Source organism: Ambystoma mexicanum, chromosome 1q (assembly GCF_040938575.1).
Source record: "Ambystoma mexicanum isolate Mex_15411 chromosome 1q, UKY_AmexF1_1, whole genome shotgun sequence".
NCBI classification, from domain to species: domain Eukaryota; kingdom Metazoa; phylum Chordata; class Amphibia; order Caudata; family Ambystomatidae; genus Ambystoma; species Ambystoma mexicanum.
Window position 1 is genome coordinate 1175694309 of NC_090922.1, and position 20473 is coordinate 1175714781.

General features: G+C 43.7%; 1 protein-coding gene across 1 annotated transcript in view; it reads left to right on the forward strand.

Moving 5' to 3' along the window:
* NEGR1 (neuronal growth regulator 1) overlaps positions 1–20473 on the forward strand; it is a 2727005-nt gene that overhangs the window by 2173727 nt on the left and 532805 nt on the right. The window contains exon 5 of the mRNA XM_069642755.1: positions 1870–1990. Within this exon, the coding sequence (XP_069498856.1) occupies positions 1870–1990 (121 nt within the window). The remainder of the gene's footprint in view (positions 1–1869; positions 1991–20473) is intronic.

The window sequence follows — 20473 nt, forward strand, 5'->3', positions numbered from 1 at the left end:
GGTTCTAAGTTCAAAACTATGACATTTAAACAGTTGCAACCTATGTGCCACTCAACAGTAGGTCACTCATTTATTTTAAACATTTTGATTTTAGTGGCTTTAAATCCCATTTCACTTAAGCTGCTGACATCCACAGCTCAGCCAGTTTTGTTATGAACATTATTTTAGGCTCTTCATCTTTCCAGACTTCATTCTACCAGACGTCTGCTGGTGTTCAGTAAGATTTTTGAATATCTTGCAATGTTTGAAATAGGCACTTTGAGCTTGCATTTCAGAGAAACAAAGGCAAATTCAAAGCACTTTTTGAGCTAACAGGCACTGCTGTTTTTCCTTTGGCACCACGTTTCACTCATGGCGCTTTTGGCCCATCACGCTCGCACTGGTGGGTGGCAGGTCAGGCAACCATTTTGGTGTGCGCAAAACTGCACGGTTTTCCTCGATTCTGGCGCAAATGTGGGCTTTTCGGCCATCTTGGATTTTCTAAGCCCACATCACCAAATGTTGCAGCATAATAACTTGAACATGGGTCAGGACACCTGACAGTGTATCCATTTTTGATTTGTCTTGTATGTTTGTATACATCAATGGTGAGTGTTTGTGTGTCTCTGTGTGTGTTTTCACGTTCTTTTGCCATCTCTTCATTTCTGAGAGTATAATCCATTTCAGCAAAGTTATTCTTCTTGCGGTTGTGTGCCTAGCTGTATTTGTTTATACAGTATCTGTATACATAAAATGCTGAGAGAACCGCCAAAACGTATTTGCTTTTTGTTCATCTGTATCCAGGGGCATGTCAATGCATATTTGTGTTGTGAGTGTGTGTGCGTGTTGTGTAATCAACATACATACACTTGTTAATGTATGTTGAACATCTCAAAAATGAAAGGGGAAAATGTTGATATATCTCGCAAAAAATCTGCTTTTTTTCTGTCTAATGGACACCCCACAGAAACATTCCTTTCTACCTGTTTATCAACAAAATTATGAAACAACATCATATAGAGCATTAGTAACCAAAGGAACATCGATTATTGATGGTGTAGCAAACAAAAAAGTACACAATGTATGCATAGCGTAAAATGTGTTTTTTTACAATGTATAAAACGTGTACCTTGCTTTTATTCATCATGCTAGCTATGCTTCAAACTGATTTTGTAAACGGGCAGGGACACCAAAGTTACATTTTGCTGGAAAGCTTCAATGCGCCCTTGATGATTTTTGAAAGAATCTCTGCTTCTGAATGATAATAATTGGAAACCCCTCAGGTACTAAGGAGGAGAATGCTCGTCCTTTTTCCATCGACTTGATTAAAGCTCAGCAGTTTACCATTATACATAGGCAAACCAGATACATGTCGCAGCAGTTTCACGGGTGCAGTATGTGCAATGCACAGGATATAATCAAGCCTACATTCATCATGTTATATCTGCAAATATAAAATCATGTTCATAAAAATATTTCACTATGTACATTTTCTCCATTAGGTGCATGCTTATCTGTGTGATTTAGCAAAACGGTGCAAACTGCTCACATGCTTGCTTTCTATACATGTGTTTTTCTTTAAAAGGCTTTCTGGGATTTAATTTAACATTCTCTCAGAGTAATTTATATGCTTGGTTTTCTCTACAAATGCAGGTTTAAATAAATCATTTTTGTTAGGAATAGTGGCTATGCCTAGTTAGGGCTGACCAGAAATCATCCTCCATTTATTTCATTTTATTTACTATTTATTATGCACACACCTGATGTTGATGTGCTCCTCTTCAATAGCTTTAATCATATCTGCCTCTGGTTGCTATATTTCCAAAAGAGTCTACGTAAATTAATATTTAATAGTAGCTTTTTCACTGAAAACGTATTTCTATTTTACAGTTGCTCCTACAATTTTGGAACTACGGCCGTCCGGATTTAACCTCGGTCGAAGTGGAGTGATACGGTGTGAAACTGCAGCTGTTCCGGCAGCACAAGTCGAATGGTACAAAGGAGAGAAAAAGTATGTAACATTGTTTTCTTAAGTTTAAACATTTTTCAATGTATGACTGGCGCACAGTATGCGTACAGTCCCATTTTGTGCATCAGTACATTAAGAGAAAGTTCAGCTAATGGCATGCCAGTTCGGATTAAATATTTCACTCACGTTTTGAAAATGTAAATCGCTGGGACGCCAGTTAGTATCCACTCCCCAAACACAGCTTTCAAACACTATTTATGAATGGGTATCATTTGACCAGAATGGGATGATAGCAAAAACAGTTCAAGCATTGAACATATTCCGTAGAAAGCAGAGGTCCATGTTATAAAGAATTAAAATTAGTTTAATTGAAAAGTTGATATTTGAAACATTGAGTGGTTTACATCAACTACAGAAAATAAATTAAGGTTTTAAAAATGTAGGTACCCTCGAAAACTTAGAACACAACCTCTGTCTACTTCATACCACACAGTTGTCCTTGACATTGAGGGCCTAATTCATGGAATGTTTTCCTATGGCATTGCACCATTATAAAACACTTCTATGAATCAGGCCCTGAATCATTTGTGCTTTACCATCAATCATGATGTCACAAATTAAGTAGAGAGAAAACAAACGTCATTATCTTCATGTCACAATAGTCACAATAAAATACTTTGATCACATTAAGTCAGTGATAGCTGGTGAATTTTTTGTTTGGAGGAGTGTAAATATTTCACACATATTTTCTAGAGTGAACGAGCATATCGAGGGAGCCCTAACCAAACACGAGGAATTTCAGGGAGTTTAATCATGGAGAATTTTTTGGAAAAAAATATTTAAAATGTTGCATTACACAGCACACTTTCTGTGAAAAACTTGCTAAAATTACATACAGTTTGTAATTCGTTTTTTAGGTTATCAAAAAGTTAAATAGCTGCAATTCTCCAAGAGTGCACAGGAGCATTTCCCAACACAGTTTCATGATGCCTTCGCCACAATGTGTGCCAGTATAAAAAACATGTCCACGCTGGCTGTGCCCATAGATTTCCCAGAATTCCTAAATAGGAACATACGGATCTTTGTTTTGCACCTGATGGCAGTAAGTATACCATAAGATAGCATTTCCACACTGGCTCTGCCAGTATATGGCAGTATCTCCACAAACAAATATACTCCTTTTTGTTTTGCCTTTTAAAATGCCATGACACAATAAGAAAGCATGTCCTAACTGGCTGAGCAATGCCGTCCAGTTTAGACGCGTAATAACACTTAACATGCTTTCTTTATCATGCCCAGATTTTGAAAAGGGCATGCCCAAACTGGCTGCCCCAAAATGCCAACCTAGCCAATAGGATATGATATGATATGATATGTCATTCACAGTGTGCCTGTACACAAGTGTTTTTAGGAGTGACAAGACAAGGCAGGGAAGACAGAGGGATGACAAGACAAACCACCTTACTAGGCCTTGTGTCATTCAGATTGTGCAAGTGCTATGACGTAAAATGCAGCGGGAAGGGAGGAGGGGGAGTGCAAGGGAGAGTGAAGGCAGAAGTGCAATCAGGGTAACATTGCTCAGAGTAAGTGCAGCCAGGGCAGTGCAGCTCTGGGTAAGTGCAAGGAGGCAGGGAACTGCGAGTAACAGTTACAGCCCATAAGTGTGCGGAAGGCCCATAGACAATGCAGGGGAGATTGATCATGGAGGAACGTGTACCCAGTAAGCTCTAAGGGTAGGCAAGTAACCCGTCAGCGCAGGAGACAGGTAGATCAGCAAGGGGGCGAGAGAGAAAGCAGAGGAGAAAAGGAAAGTCTTGAGTTGCTTCCGGAATTTCAAGTGGTCTGGCTCAAGTTTGAGAGAGGCAGATAGGCCATTGCAGAGGGAAGCACCTGCAGAGGAGAGAGATCTACACCCCACTCTATGACTGGAGAACCATCTGATCCTCAAAGAGTTTGAGGTAGCTGAGTGAAGGGCTTGAGAAGGAAGTAATTTAGGAAGAGAATTTTGGATATAGTGTGGGCCCCGGCGCTGAAAGCCTTGTGGAAAATGCAGTGGTCTTGAACTATTTTCTTGCAGCCAACGGGAGCCAGTGGAGAGATTTCAGGGCTGGAGGGATGTGATCCATGGGCTTGAGGCCAAGGACAAGTCCTATAGACCTGTTCTGGATTAGTTGCAGAGGGCGGAGAGTAGAGGAAGGCAGACTGAGAAAGAGCCTGCTGCAGTAGTTCAGGCTAGATAGAACCAGGGCTCTGGAGAAAGTGGGCTTGTGGGGGAAACTGAGAAAAGGAAGAATTCCTCTGAGGAAGTGCAGCTGGTAGTGAGCCTTCTTGGCAAGGTCTGTGATTTGAGGAGAGATGGAAAGAGTGGTGTTGAAGATGACACCAAGGTTTATAGCCTCAAAGGAAGGCAAAGGAAGAGGGCCGGCCCAAGAAAGGCAGCCAGAGAGAGAGGGGGAAAGCGGGAGCAGTCAGAAATGAACAAGAGAGAAGAGGAGGCAGACGGGGGCCTGAAAGTCCATCCGCATAAGACTGAAAGTTAGAGCAGAAGGTAGTGATCAGGTGGGCCAAAGGGGTCAAGTAAACATTGAAGAGCCAGGGTGAGAGGATAGAGCACTGGGAACACCACATGTGGAGAGAGAAGTGGTGGAGAGAAAGGATCCAAGTTGGACAGGAGGAAGTAGGTCAACCACTCCAGGGCCTGACCCGTGATGCCCAGGTTCTCACAGAATCGTTTGATCAGGATGGTACTATTGACCATGTCAAAGGCAGAGGAAAGGTCAAGGACGATGAGGACAGAAGGAGAGCTAGAGTCAAGATTAGTGAGCAGATCTTCATGGGTGTTCGGGAGAGCAGTTTCCGTGTCTCTGGCGGCTCTGAAGCCAGTCTGATGGTCATGAAGATAACCAACATATTTACTGTGGAGTGTAAGCTGGGAGATGGCCAGCTTTTCCAAGAGTTTGTCCAGGAAAGCAGTTATAAAGATTGAGTGATAGTTTGCGGACAGGTAGCATCGGTATAAGACTTTTTAAGGAGGGGGTGGACACAGGAGTGCTTGAGGAGAGAGGTGAAGGATCCAGTGGCAAACAAGGCGGAGCGAGGGTGTCAATGTGGCCCTTGATGGTTCTGGAGAAGAAGGGGAGCACCTGTTTGGACTACACTTTCATTGATCAGACTTGTGTAGAAACATTGTCAGATGTTGTCAGAGAAAAAGAGAAGAAAGGAGGAGGAGAGGCAGAGGCTGCCAGAGGGGGGCCAAGAGAGGGAGAGGAGGATGAGAGGGAGGACAAGATGTCCTGAGTTTTAGTTGTGAAGTGAGGAGCCAGAACCATACAGAGGGTATGGGAGAAACAGGAGATGTAGAAACTGCAGAAGGATTGGTCGGCTCCTTAAAGAGTTTGGCCATGTTGTTAGAGGCCGCAGAGACGTAGGCTTGGTTGTGGACTCTCTTCTTGGACAGGGCAGACAGAGAACTAAGTAACACATGTCATGATTGGTTTACTATAAATGCCCAATAAAATAACATCATGCCACAGTAATAAAGGGATAGATTGGCTTCCCCTTAATGCCATTCTAAGCACGTCAATATTATCATGCTCACTTTGTTTTAGTTGCCAAGTAAAAATAAGTAAAGTAACAGTAGGAAAAGGCTAGACTGGCTAACCCAAAATACCAGTCTATCCATGTAATAACACATACCATCATTGGTTTATCATTGATGCCCAGAAAAAGGTAATGCAACAGTAAGAAAGGGCTAGACCGGCTGCCCTAAATGCCATTTTAGCCACATAATAACACATCGTCCTTTCTTTTATCAACCACACGTTGAAAAAAGAAAGGATGATGATTTTCTACAGGGCATCTATGCTAGATGCCAAGTAAAATTGTGTTGTAGTGATGTGTTGTTGTGCACCCCGCTAATCCCCACCCTGTGACACACATACACATTCACACAACACATTCACACACAAAATTCAGTCACTCATTCACATGGCATGCACACACTTACTCATTAAAGCACACATTTTAATACATTATAAAAAATAAAAATCTTACCTGCAGACAGCGCCAATCCTGATTCAACTCTGCTGTAGAAATGCCTCCAACTCCTGCACATAGGAACAGAAACCAGGAAGCTAAGAGTGCTTCCTGGTTCATTCTCATGCATGCAGGAACCATAGCGCTGATGATGCGGTGCCCCTCTCAGCTTGTATGTGAAGGGACATACAAACATGCAGTTCCCCAGCCAGCATCCATAATAGGCCATGTAAGGATGCAGAAGCAAAATTCCCCAGCCTTGCATCGCCCATTTGAAATCAGTGACTTGGGAACAGATTTATCGGAAGGAAATAGTGTTTTCCTTTGACATTTTAAGCCAGCCCAGGAGCGCTCCTCATCTGCAGCAACACGCAGCTTAGGCAGTGCTCCTGATCTATCATGGCTCCTCCATGATGGGCAAGCTTTTTGGTGGGTCAGCGCCCACTCGCCTGTTATGGACAAGCCACACCTGCATTAAGTGTTTGATTCTCTTTCATTCCATGATTACTTTTTATCACAGCTGGCCCTCCTATTATTCCACTTTATTTCCTGATTATTATTTGCTGGGCTGCACCTCACTGTGGCTAACCATTATAATTTTCGCATAGTTCATGTTGTTCAGTATTCCTCCACCCCTGTCTTGAAAGGACTAATCTAGTCGGCACATCTCTATTGGAGAATGTTTTTCTGTCAGCCCCCCTTGCACCACGTCGGGGAGTATCAGGACTCCCACTTACTTTGTTCCACTTTTCCCTTCTCAGGACGTCACAATATGCAAACTGCTAGTACCTCTAATTCCAACAAACAATTGTCACTGGTACGCTTTCTTTTTTTGAACCCCTCTATACGATATACACTGTCAGGACTCCCAGACAACTGTTCACTTTAGTTCTCCCTATGCTTCTCAGTAATACTTGCTTTTCCTGAAATGGCCGGGTAATTCCCCATTCAGGGAACCCAGACCCGGTATGCGGTAAGGAGGTGAAGTGCCGGAATCACTAATTCCAACAAACAAGACTCTCTGGTTTACTTTTTCTCTCTCTTCACTGCTTGCACCACAATGGTGAATGACTGGACTTCAACTCCCAACATAGTTCACAATGGATTTTATTCAATCTATCATCACTTTGCAGCATTGCCTTGGAACAACAAATTCCAGCATGCTATAATGGCATCTTTTTCAGTCGCTCAGTGTCGCTCACCGACCATTGCAGATTGATGCCATCAGAGATTTAACAAGGTGGTTTCCCTGGCATCTGCCTCAACCTCTGAGAGCAGATTGTGCCCTGGTGACCTCGCACCACCTCCTTCTCTTTCTGGCCACTTGTTTGAGTCAGCCCTCAGCGTCATTCTTTGATTCTTTCTTGGAAGCAGTTGCATGCTCCTTCTCTTGGGAATTGCAGCTTGATGGTCTCATGGATTCAGCCTCTCAGCAGAGAATGAACGGCACAGCATTGCCACCAAGCATGGCCTCAGCAACCCAGGAACAAAACAGGGCCTCAAATCATATTCAACTCTCCCAAACTCAATGCTACCACCTTGTTTCTGCCCTCCTCCTTTTTATGCGTTCTACAGATCTGAAGATCCTCACGTGGAGGATGAGTATGTGAGGTTGCAGAGAGTAGGAGAAACACATGTCAGTTCCTTGTTATGAGGAGACAATGGGGGTCATTACAAGGTTGTCAGTAAGGGGTTAACAGCGCTGGTAAAGGTGTTTGTGCCGTTAACCACTTACCGCCGCATTACGAGGTCCTTTAGCGGGTCCCGCTAAGGGCGGCTGGTTTTACCAGGCATCCTTAGTGGGAGCCGCTAAAGGACCAGCATGCTAACAACGGGCCCGTTGTTAGCATGGTGCCCATTCCCATTGAGCCCTATGGGGGCTCAAATGGGAATGGGGATGGTTTCCCTGAATGGGTAAATACTGGGTCCTCCAAGGTTGAAATGGCCGGGTAATTCCCCATTCAGGGAACCCAGACCCGGTATGCGGTAAGGGGGTAGCCATGGCGCTAATAGCACCAGGGCTACCTCCAACCTCATAATGACCCCCAATGTGTTAAGAGAGTCAGTTAGGGAGGGATTAACGTTTAAGCCTTATTACACATGACGTTCTGAAGATTAAGGTCAACATCAAAGATAATCAAGCTGTTGAGCCTCAACTGTAAGCAGGCACTGCCACAAGAACACGTGCAACCCTTTGTGATGCAGGAATGCACTTGTGGCAGTGTCAGTCGCTCCCTGAGCTCACAGACAAGACACCTTATGCAGGGGCAAAGATCTGAAGCTCATGTATGTGAACATGCAAATTCACTTTTATGGCCCAGTGTTCCCAAACAATTGGCGGGCGGGGTGTCTTCAGCTGAGATGGCATCCATAGACTTCATTACAGAAAATGTGCACAGTTGCAAGTGAACTTTGTCACGGTATTGTCATAGTGGCAACTCTACCATAGTGCAAATACATATTCTTTCAATCCAAGGCAGTGCTTAAATAGTGCTAATTCCATGCCCTTCCGTCAGTGGTATAGAAATGCATTCACATAATATGAGTGCTGCACCGTGCAATACTTGCCCTAGTGCTGATATTGTACAGAATTGCACTTGCACCAGTGAACATTTTATGAAATGAAGCCCCAGAATTCACTTGTCTATAGCTTTCCTCCATTGCCAGTTTATAAAAAGCTATCTATGTTTAGGTGTTTATTGCAAGAGTGTGCAAGCATAAGAGAGGAATTTTACGAGCTCAGGAAAAATAAACAGGCACAGTATGCCAGAGGCCTCTTTCCAACATCTTACAAGGTCGTACGTGTATATGAGTATGTGTGCTGTGGATAGGATAGATGCCAGTCCAATGATTATCAAAGGTTGATTTGTGTTATTTTGCCTCTAGCCTTTATAATAAGCAGCTGCCGCCATCACTACCATTTATCCGGTGCTATTTTGGAAATGGCTGCCCAGTAAGAACAGACAGTTTGATGATCAGTAGATCATTCAGCCTTCTTTTCATTTAATTCTTGGAAGGCATTCCCGCATCCCATCGTTATAATGTGCAAGATATCACAATATAACATTGTAATGTAATTCAAAAGATGTTAAAAGACACTACTCTGTTTGATTCCACTCTATTTGGTGACCTGACCAATAGTTCTCATTTTACGAGCATTTTAAATATGGGCCAAAAAAGCATACCTCTATTTCTGTTCATGTGAACACAATTTTAAAGAGAATGAACATATTGCTGATTACAACAAAAATATGTATGCAGTGTAGAGTGCATATAGAGTGCATACAGCTGTGTTCACACATTGAAGTGCTTTGGTATCATAGGTTGGGTCTGGAGAGATCCTGATATGAAACTATTGTAACTTCTTTTCACCTTCCTTTGAACATTGTATGGAACTCTGGGTAGGGCCATTACTGTATAAAAACGCAAATAAAATAAAATGAATTGCTTATAGCTGTAGCAATGAAGCAAGCCTCCCATATATTCAACATGCACAATGGTGGAAAACCACAGGACCAAAATATTGTCTTTTGTAGACAGGACCTGTAACCTTTTTGTATCCCTTGTTCTTTCCAATAAAAATGATTTGTCACTACTTGACTTCATTAAATTCTTCTGTTCAATTGCACAACCTGTCTCTTAGTGGTCATATGGGACTTTCTAGATCCCTTATCCCAAATCTTTGTAATAAATAGCCCCTTTGCAAGAGATGTGGTCCCTTTATGTTTCACATGCCTTAATCCCCACCCTTCTGAATATCGTAGTAACACATTTAACTATAAACCTATTGCCAGTCTTTCCCAAGCATCTGCAGGCACTAATAAAAGACATTTGCCTTCCTCCTCTATCCATATGGGCAACATTGTAAGCTGCCACTGGTCTGCAGGGTCAGGAACAAGGTACATGGGCATTGGGAACCACCACCTTCTGCATGGAGGCTGCCATTTGGTCTGATGCATTCAATGATTTAAGGCGAGGGGGAATGTGTGCACACACATCTGGCTGGACCAAGTTGTAGACACAAGAAACAGAAAAAGAATTCGATTTCCCATGGAACACAGGCTTAAAGTAATTTTAGTTTTTCTGTTAATAAGGGTGGTCCCTCGCAGATCACAGCGGTTATGACTTTAAGAACATAGCTGAAGCTGGAAGGGAGTCAGAGGTTAGACACCATCCAACTACCTACACACCTAAAACATGGTTTTACCAGTCCCCACTCAATTATAGCAGCATTATGTTTACAAAGTAGACTTTCAAGTCAAATGCTTTAGGGGACATCGAGTGGTGGGTCATTTAGTAATTCCGGCAATATGAGGGAGCAGTAGAAATTTTGTATTTGTATTTGTATTTTATTGAATTTATATAGCCCTTTACTCCAAAGTGCTTTACATGAGAACAAATAAACAAACAGCATGCACAAGATGACAATTGAACCACAGCCTGAAAACAGTATAAAGAACAACTTACAAAATTGCAGCAGTGAGGAGGGTGTGGGAGGGGAGAGGTGAGCAAGGGAGAAGTAGGTGTTAGAGGAGGTAAGAACAGGGTTAAGAAATCCCAGGAACACTGTTAGGTTATTGCTATTTTAGTTGGCAGGGCCACGTTGATGGGCAGTTGTAGAACAGGAGATGCTTTTACTACGCATCTTGACTTACTCTATGAAATGTTATCAAGAGACCCTGGCGATGTGGGCATTGGGGGGTTACAACAGTGGAGAAGGTGAAGAAATTTAGGGAGTGATATAGCCCCTTTGCATTTTAGTACAGCAGGCAGTTGTAACCATTACCTGGATTGAAATTGGGATGCAAGAATAATGCTAGGTTGCCAAGAAGATCTATAAAAGGAGGTGGACTTTCCAAATCAGAGTATCAGGAAACTCTTCCTGCATGAGAAGAACTTGGGAGCAAATTGAACCCAAGGCAGGAAATTAGGTAGACGAGTGCCAGCAATATCTTTCTTATTATGATGCTGGGGAGTGCTTTTAAAAGCAAGTTTTTGCATTGTTTCAGGTGAGCTGTGCTGAGCTGAGCTCGTGGAAATGGTTAGCAAGGTGATGGAAGGGCAAACCATCTTCATCTTTCTAATGATATACAAGGTCTTCTCTCTCTTGACCCTGCATCCCCACTTTACCGCTCAGACCTTACATCCCAACCTATTCACATCATGTTTTAAAAGACTTATCACTATCAAGGGTGGATTGAGCTGCTCTGGTGGTTCCATGTTGCTCCTGTGGAGTCACTGATCGGACACATTCTTTAGAACCAACATGTTCTAATTGCTTCTGATATTGTAATCATGGCTAAATCAAAAACACCTTTATTTGATCACTCAAGATGTTAGAATTCTCCTGTGACTGGTGTCATCTTACACTTCATGTATAAAGGCCTAAAATTAATTAATGGTGAACAACATATTTTGAACCTAGTCCCCACATTCCTCGTGTTAAATGAACTGCCAGATTAAGGGCCTCATTTACAGAATGCTTTGCTTGCTGAAAAGTTGCGTAGCACACCTTTCAGCACGCAAAACTAATTTCAGTGATTTATGGAAGGCACTTTGCGTGCATTTCTGTAGCTTTGCGAGTACCCATCACATCTATGCTTGCAGTTGAGTGCTGTGCGCAACATTCCAAGCAAAGTGTGGGATGGGCCTACATAATGAAAAAATAGGGGGCGAACATGCATATTCCCCATTCCCCCAGCAAAATGAGGAAGAACCAGAATAATGTGAGCGTGGGACATGCAAAGAAACCACACGCCTATCCAAGCGCAAATATAACCAAATGTATGGATCTAACTGTGCAACGTCATGTCTTGAAAAGTCACGTGCAAACGTTGTGAACTCACCGCCACATGATAGAACATGCAAGGACAGCGCGCAAAGGAAACAATGCGACTAAAGCACGAATGGACACCATTCTAATGTCGGTCAGCCACGATTATTGCAGGAGTACTACGAGTCATCGTACATCGACACAGAAGGAGGAAGAGGATGCAGAGACCTCGGATTTTCACAACATGCACCAAGCTGTGTGTGATGCCAGATGAGCAGGTGCAAGCAAGGTACCGGTTCCCATCCCATATCATACTTGACCTAGTCAGGGAGTGGGAACAAGACCTTGCATCCCCCAGCATCTGCTCCCATGCCCTTACCCCCGGAAACAGTGCTGACAGCACTCCATTTCATAGCCACAAGCTCCTTTCACCATGCCACAGCCATTGGTGGTGGCATATCTCAGGGCACACAATCCTGTTGTCTCCACCAGGTGTTGGCCTGCATAACATCACGTACATGCCTGCACAGATACATATACATGCCATTCACATTGCAGGAAAGACTGAGAGTTTGCTAGGAACTCTATGCAGTAGCACACTTCCCATGTTTACTCCGAGCCAGCAATTACATGCATGTAGCGCTACATCCCCTACCCCTGAATGATGGAGCACATTTACAGAAACCGAAAGCATTGGCATTCCATCAATGTGCTGGTCATCTGTGATGCAAAAGGAGTCATCATGCAAGTGAATGCCAATTTTTCCAGAAGCACATATGACAATTTTATCTACCACCAGTCAGCACTCTACCAAGCTCTGGCATCAGGAACATTTGACAACAGCTGGATCCTAGGTTAGTATCAACTGTCATGCACATGTACGCTGTCACATGACACAGTGAACAACTGACCATGACAATCAATGGCATTAACACATTAACAACCTTCAACATATTTGCAGGGGAGAGTGCCTACCCGGTTTCATCATTCCTGCTCATGCCATTCTCACCACACCAGCCGAGGTAAGGTGCAATGCAACACATATAGCCACTAGGGGCATAACTGAACACACATTTGCGGTGCTCAAGTCACATTTGCGCTCCCTGGACCACTCTGGTGGGGTATTGCTACATGTAGTATGTAAAATTATCGTTGTGGCATGTGTCCTGTGCAATGCTGCCACACGGCATGGCATACTTGTCGATATGCAGGAGGGTCATTGCCCTCATCCACAGGTACCACTCTTGCACTTGGTTGGCCAAAGGGCACAGGGATAGGCTGCACTCAATAAGCTTGTATAAATATACTTTTCATGAAACTCAGCCCCTGTGGAGCACACATAGTGAATCCACATCCCTGGTGCCATTCAGTGATGACTTGGGGCCAATCCTATGTGCTCATCACAACATCCTGAGAATGTGTGTGGGGGAGTCAAACTGTGCATGGCCATAGCCATAAAATCAACAGCAACAAACACTGACACAGTCATAGCAACTGTAAATAACAGTGTCCATGTTACACACATCAAAACACACAACACAAACAACAAAATCCCCGGCCACTTTCACATGGCCACCACCAACAATAGTGCATGCAGACCCCCAACAACACACAGGAGAGCACAAGTGGGAAGGCACAGCACAAAATGAAAACCACAACCAACAATTGTGTGGACTGCCCTGGCCACCCAATACGTGACTCACAACAATTTACAGCTTGAGTGTCCACCCCATTCCATCACAACAATTATGCCCATAATACACATCTATGGTATGATATGTTATTTATAATGTGTTTAATACCCAGAGGTTTCTAAGCGCAGACACAGGGATCGAACCTGTGTTGCTCTGTGTCGTCTTTTTTCCAAGATGAGCACATTCCCCCTGAGCTATCCTGCCGAGACATAAACATAGTCATACAGAATGAGAACATTACAGGTTCAGTACAAGAAAGATGAACATCTCACCTCACACCTTTACCCTTGTGAGCCTGCTGCATCTTTTCTCCGGAATGTATCCTTCCTCCACTCCATAGGCTTACAATCTAGCCTACTCTGCCAACATTTTGCGTGCATGCATCCAACAGCACTGTTCTCCAGAATATCAGCAACCATCTTCCATCGCAGAATGCCTCAGTATACAAAAACAAAACAAGGTCAGAGCAGCAGGTAACGCTTCCATGCACCCACATAAATTGCAAAATGTGCCCCCTGAGTGCCATGCAACAAATGCAAACAATAACTCTCCAGCCACCCATCAACATGTGTCCCTGCACCCATGCAGCCGGACTCACTCACCTCAGGCAAATACAATTAAAACACCCACACAGTGACACCATTCCCACCCACACCACCTACATGGCTTGCCCCCCTGAGTGCCACACAGTGTTGGGCCAGGTCCCACTTACCCTTTCTTCTGGTGAGGGGTCATTGAAACCACTCAGAACGAGCTGGAGTCAGAATGACACTGAGAGGATTCACAAATAGAGATCACTGAGAGGTCAGAAACCCAGGATCCCCTTGGAAGCCCACCCATTGCCACAACATGGCCTCCCCTGATTAACGTGGAATCAGGACAGTGCAGTAAACACTGGTAGGGGAGCCGATGATGGAATCTCGAAGACAACGGAATGCAAACTTCTCATCAATTGCAGTGAAGTCACAATCCAGAAGAAGGCAGCTGGACAAATAGGCAGCATTAATAGAGGAAGGCAGGGCACAGAGGCAACTGGCTTAAAAGTCACAATCAGACAAGGTAAAGGAATGAGGAATGAGAAATGGAGGTCAAGGAGACTTGCACACAAAATGGAGCAGAGAAAGGGAAAACAGAAGGACTGGACTGAACTGCGACCAATGAGCCGGGAACTGAAGGGAGCAGTGATATGCACTGAGCAATTGTTAACAGTTAGCAAAATATCTGCTGGTTTACCATGCATGGAACATTTCCCCATATGAAACGACAACACCTAGCCAATGGTGTGTGAAGTGTAAACAAACCTGTATTTACAGATTCACGTCTGCATCTGCACCAACAAAAAGCACACAAATTCTACCGACATCCGTGACCAGGTGCATGGTGAGACTGTGCCGTGCAATACCAGGTTCAGAAAACCCCATGCAATCGTAGCAAATGGTCACCACCATGTCTGTCCCTGCATTGCTCGCATACCTATTACTATATGGAAGGAGGAGGAGTAAGAGGAGGCGGCCCAGAATCTACCATACACACACAATGATACTGGCATGCCTGATAAGGAAGTGCATGCCACATATCGCACCCCCATGTCATCCTTGAATTGGTCAGGGAGTGGGAGAATGACCTGGTGTCACGAACAATGTGCTCACAGCCATTACCACCCTTAGTGAAAGTCCTAACTGCACTCCACTTTCTTGGGACTGGCACATACCAACAGACCACAGCCATTGTCAGGGGCATTTCACAGCCTACTCAATCATGCTGCCATCCACCAGGTCCTAGGCTGCACCATTGCACATGTGCACAGCTACATAGGCATGCCATGCAATGTGCAGGCAATGCAAAGCGTGGCACAATAATTCTATGCAGTTGGCCACTTCCCACGGGTAGTTGGAGCAATAGACTACACACAAGTTGCACTACAGCCCCCATGAGCAAACAAACACATATATCGGAACCAGAAAAATTGGGATTTGCCGAACTTGCAGGTCACCTGAGATGCCAAGAGTCACATAATACATGCCAATGCTAACTACCCAGGATGCACTCACGACTTCTACATACTACACCATTCCCCCATCCACCAGGTACTAGCATCAGGAGTATTCGGCAACAAGTTGCTCATTGGTGAGTATCAGCCAGCCCACACACAAACACATACTAATGGGGGTGTCACATTAAATACAAACCACCATACCATCACACCCCACAACAGAATACTCTTTCTTTTCATCCACAGGTGACAGTGCATATAGACTACCACCATACCTGATGACGCTATCCGAAATCTCATCACACCACCGGAGACCGGCTACAATACAGAACACATTGCGACACAAGGCATAATTGAGCAGACATTCGGAGTGCTCAAATCCCAGTTCTGCTGCCTTGACCATTCCGGGCGAGTACTGTTGTATGCTCCAGCTGTGTCATGCAAAATCATACTGGCATGTTGCATCTTGCATAATATAGGCACCCACTAAGGCATACCAATAGAGGTGCATGAGGGTTTTCAGCCAGAGGCAGTACCCATACCATTAGCAGGCCAAAGGGTGGTGAGGCCATCACATACGCAATCAGCTAGTCCAGACATACTTCACATGAAAAACATGCAGTGTGAAAGTCACACATAGCCACATCCCTGAATGCCTTTGATGATGAAACATGGCAAGTCCAGTTGGGCCATGGATAGGTTAAGCTGTAAGCAGGATGAAGATATTCAACCAGCTAATGCCTGTACATGTGCTTGAAACCGCAAAAAAACCTAAGAAAAAAGTGTGGCTTGCTATGCTAAGTAGAAGAATAGCGCGTCATGCGCCATTGTACATAATCTACCTCAAAACGAAGCACATTATTATAAGTGGGATTCCACCTTACACGAAAAGCAGAATCAACTCAGGTTAATAGAGGCCAAACAAGACAAGATTCATCTAGCAAAATGAGAAGAGTTGGCTGATTCGAAACTCAGCAGATGCAATTCATGCCAAGAAGAGCCAAAGTCATACCAATAGAGGGAACGAATGGTAGCTACATCTAATTGAAACTTAAGAGCAGAATATCCTGTCTCTGAAAGGTCAAGATAAGGAAGTGTAGGCAGGTATCAAGCCGAATAAGAATTAAATGCACAAATTGAGAGAACCTAGGAAAATTCACAGTGTCCGCATCACGTGACCATCCGAGTGAGGAGAAGCACGAGTTCACACATACGCTTGGCATCCCCCCAGACAGAGAAATCAGAACTTTTCCAGACAGAAGATGCAGTTTCAAGGCCAATCACAGTAACATAATTGACACATTGTTGTTGAAGTGATGATTGATTGTAACCTTAATTGGAGGAAGGCCAGGTAGCTGAGGGGGCACCCTGCACCTGGCTGACTGTTCTGCGTGCTGCAAAGTAAAGTGGAAATGTATTAAATGTATGCATGGGGTTGGTGCCAGCCCAATCACAATAGACCACACAATATAGGGTCCTATAGAAGAAGAACCAATTGGACATCGTACTTTTACAGTAGTCATTTTGAAGGAAGGTTGGATGCCCACCTGACAGTATTTACCCAATCCCCTCACTCCGTTATCATGTACAGATTTAGCACCTATATTAAAGTTACCTTTTCCGAACCAATAAAAATGCTTATTAACATTTCAGTGTTACAAGTCACTTATGACAAATTTTCAGTATAAATTATGTGTTTTTTTATGAAGTTCGTTGGAGCTGAAGCGAGACGGACTATCGCATCACTGATGATTGCCATGACTCCCCGTTTTTTGTACTTGTCATTAAACGGACTCCCTTTGCCAAACCATTGAGTTGCCATTATTAATTGAAGTTGGAGTATTAAATCTGCACCCCCATCCATCTCAAGGTGCAGCTATCTCATCTTAAAGTACTCTCGCAGCAAACCTCGGCTATATGGGCCAGGCGGGGGTCTCCTGAGTACACTTGGTAGCAGAGATTTGATGGTTATCAATTATCGATTATTGATTTTAATAAGACACCTATTGACCATCGACATAAAGTAACTCTAGGTCTTTGTCAATACCACGAGTCCTTTGCCATTTGGCTGAGTAGACCGTGAAGCTCCCCGTAGACAATGGTAGCGTAAAGAGACTGCAGACAGGGCCTGAAGGGACCCATGTTCCACACGCATCCATTCCCATTTCTACGGGCAGCTGAACGGGCGAAAAACCGAAGAAGGCAGTAACAAAGGTGGAGATCCCGAGGGTCCAAAGAGGAACCATGCAAACGGTGAGTGAAAAAAACGAATGTTCTGGTAAAATTGCATGCTTTAGAACAAGTAACGGGAAAAGGTAACAGAGGGAGGCGGGAAAAAACTAAATATAGTTTGAAGTAGAGACGACTGTATATATATATAAGGGGATAATGACTGGGGAATATTTAAATAAATAAAGGTTGCCGGGTAGGACACCCGAGAAGAGAGAGGTTATCGGGGCAGACTGCCGAGAAGTGAGTCCCACATAATGGGGAACAAATAGACTGCCACAACGTTTAAAGATGTCGTGAAAGGGGTACGTTTACACTCCATGAAGGGGTATTGTTTAGAGGCAGAGATATCTGTTCCAGCTGGTGTCCGTCTAGTCTGTCAAGCGTCTGTCTTACATGTTTTTTGTTGTGATGTCATATGTAAAAAGAAATCTTAGAGAAAACTGATTTAATTTTTATGCGATTTAATAGCTGAGATAAAATGAATTTATGTTTTTTGAGTAAATCAGAAGGTATAAAATATTGTGAAAATTTGGATTGGAGCTTGCTGAATTTATGTTTTTTGAGTAAATCAGAAGGTATAAAATGTTGTGAAAATTTGGATTGGAGCTTGCAGGGTTTGGTGCTCGCTCATATTGTTAGAAGTTGTTTAAGCCACATGAAAGCGTTAACAAGTGTTATATAAGAGAAAAGGGAACAGATTTAAGCATGGAAGATATGACTGCATTGGCACACTTATGCAAGCAGTTGCCAAAACACGCACCCAAGCTAAAGAAATATAGTACCGAGTAGGTTAAAGGTACCGCTCACAAGATGTTCATGCCATGGCCACAAAATGTATCTTTATCTAAAGCCGTCTTACAATATATGACGACATATTTTCATGCCACATTTACAGGCAAGAAGTTAGAAAAACGCCTTGTTGTTCTCGAGTTGTGGATAATGTATGAACAGGGAAAGGTGGAGAGATGCCTACTGTTCCACTGCCCCACCCGAAAAGATAATTGAAGAAAGTACGGACGAGGGATTATACCCACTGAGAGAACTCAAAGCAGCCACGGGGTACAGCAACCCTGCATATGAGTCACCTACACATAGTAGTGACGAAAATCAAGGGAAAGATAAGGATAAGAATATTGCCTCCACAATCCCACGGGACAAAGGGAGACATGATGATGAAAGAAAAGATCAGGCACAGACAAGTGCATCTCTCAACAAAGAGAAAGAAGGGAAGGGAAATGAAGATAGAACTGATGAGATAGCATTTGCAAAAGACGAATGGATGGGAGGACACATTTTATTGAAACTCAATGGCAAAGGCATTGAGGACGTGAAACAAAAAGAAAGGTTAGTTAAGACACATAGAAAGGGGAAAGAGAAGGAGTTAATAGATGAAAGGATAAGAAAGAAAGACAGACAAAGGCGAGAACAGCTATATCGCGAAGAGCAAGAGAGACAGCTTGATCGCAGACCAAGAGCAGACGTTTGTTCGTCCAGTTTTATGTGTGCCATGAGGCCTACGGGCATGTTGGCGCATTACAAGAATTCAAATAAATAAATAAATAATCACCAAGACAGACATAAACATCAAAGGTTAGAGGAAGAGCAAAGGATACCTGAGAAAAGAATAAACAGATGAAGAGATGAGGAAATTTGAAGGGCAAATGAACGCAGGAATGAAGAGAGAAAGGAAGAAGATAGGGTCAGAGAAGAGGCAAGGACATGCAAAGAATTTGATGACGACGCAGAACATAAGCGAAGACAGAGAGCATGCGATCTTGAATATCTGGGGAGAGAGGTTAAAAAACCCGCTCCAGTTGTAGACTGGGAAGACATAGAAGAATTATTTCCTGAGTACAATTCAGTACCAGGCATGTCAAGGGCAAATATTGACGATGACTTTGACACCAGAGAAACGATCAATAGAATAGATGATGAAATGGGGCTAGAACAAATACCCCAAGGGGAGGGGGAAGAGCACTCAGCTGTATGACACTGAGGATGTCACCCTTAGTAGTGGGAATAGAGAGCTACCCCTGGATAGATTAGAAATAAGTAGGAACAAAGAGGATACAAGAAGTTGCACTAGATGGGTACAGACAATGTCCGACTCTGAAAGGGAGGAGCGCAAGGAAAATGAGGAAGAGGGACGGAGCGAAAGACGACTCCCAAGGGAAAAAGGAATAAGATGGTCAGACACTAGCGAGTCTGCATCAAGTGTATCAGAGTCCGCCACACAGCCTGACCGATATGAAGAAGTATATGGCAGTCAGAGGGGGGTGTCTTTGACCACCCTCTGTGGACAGACTAAGGACATTGCCAGGTAGACAGCGAAGCAGGAATACTACCCCTGCAATAGACAGAACAATGAGAGAAGAGAGAGGGCTACACATTCCAATTCCATTGCTTGAGAAGGGGGGAGTAAGACCGCAATATATTCCATGGCCACACATGGATCGAGAACATTTGAAAAACAAGCTTCCAATGCTGACATCGGGAGCCGGAAAGTGGATACATGAGAACGACAGGAGGAAACACGTTAGCCATAGGGGACATCAAATGTCTCCAAATCGTCATACTTGGTGAGAGAGCAGATGATGTGTGGGCACGAGCAGGCTACCCTGGTGTAACCACAATTAATACCACACACGACGGAGCTTCATTTAACAATTGTAGAGCCGCAGTATGGAAAGTGCTACGAGTACTATAACCAGATACTTCGATATGGGAGATATAATGATGCAAAAGATGAAGGAGTCTGAAGATCTGTTAATTTACATACAGAATTTTCAAGACGCATG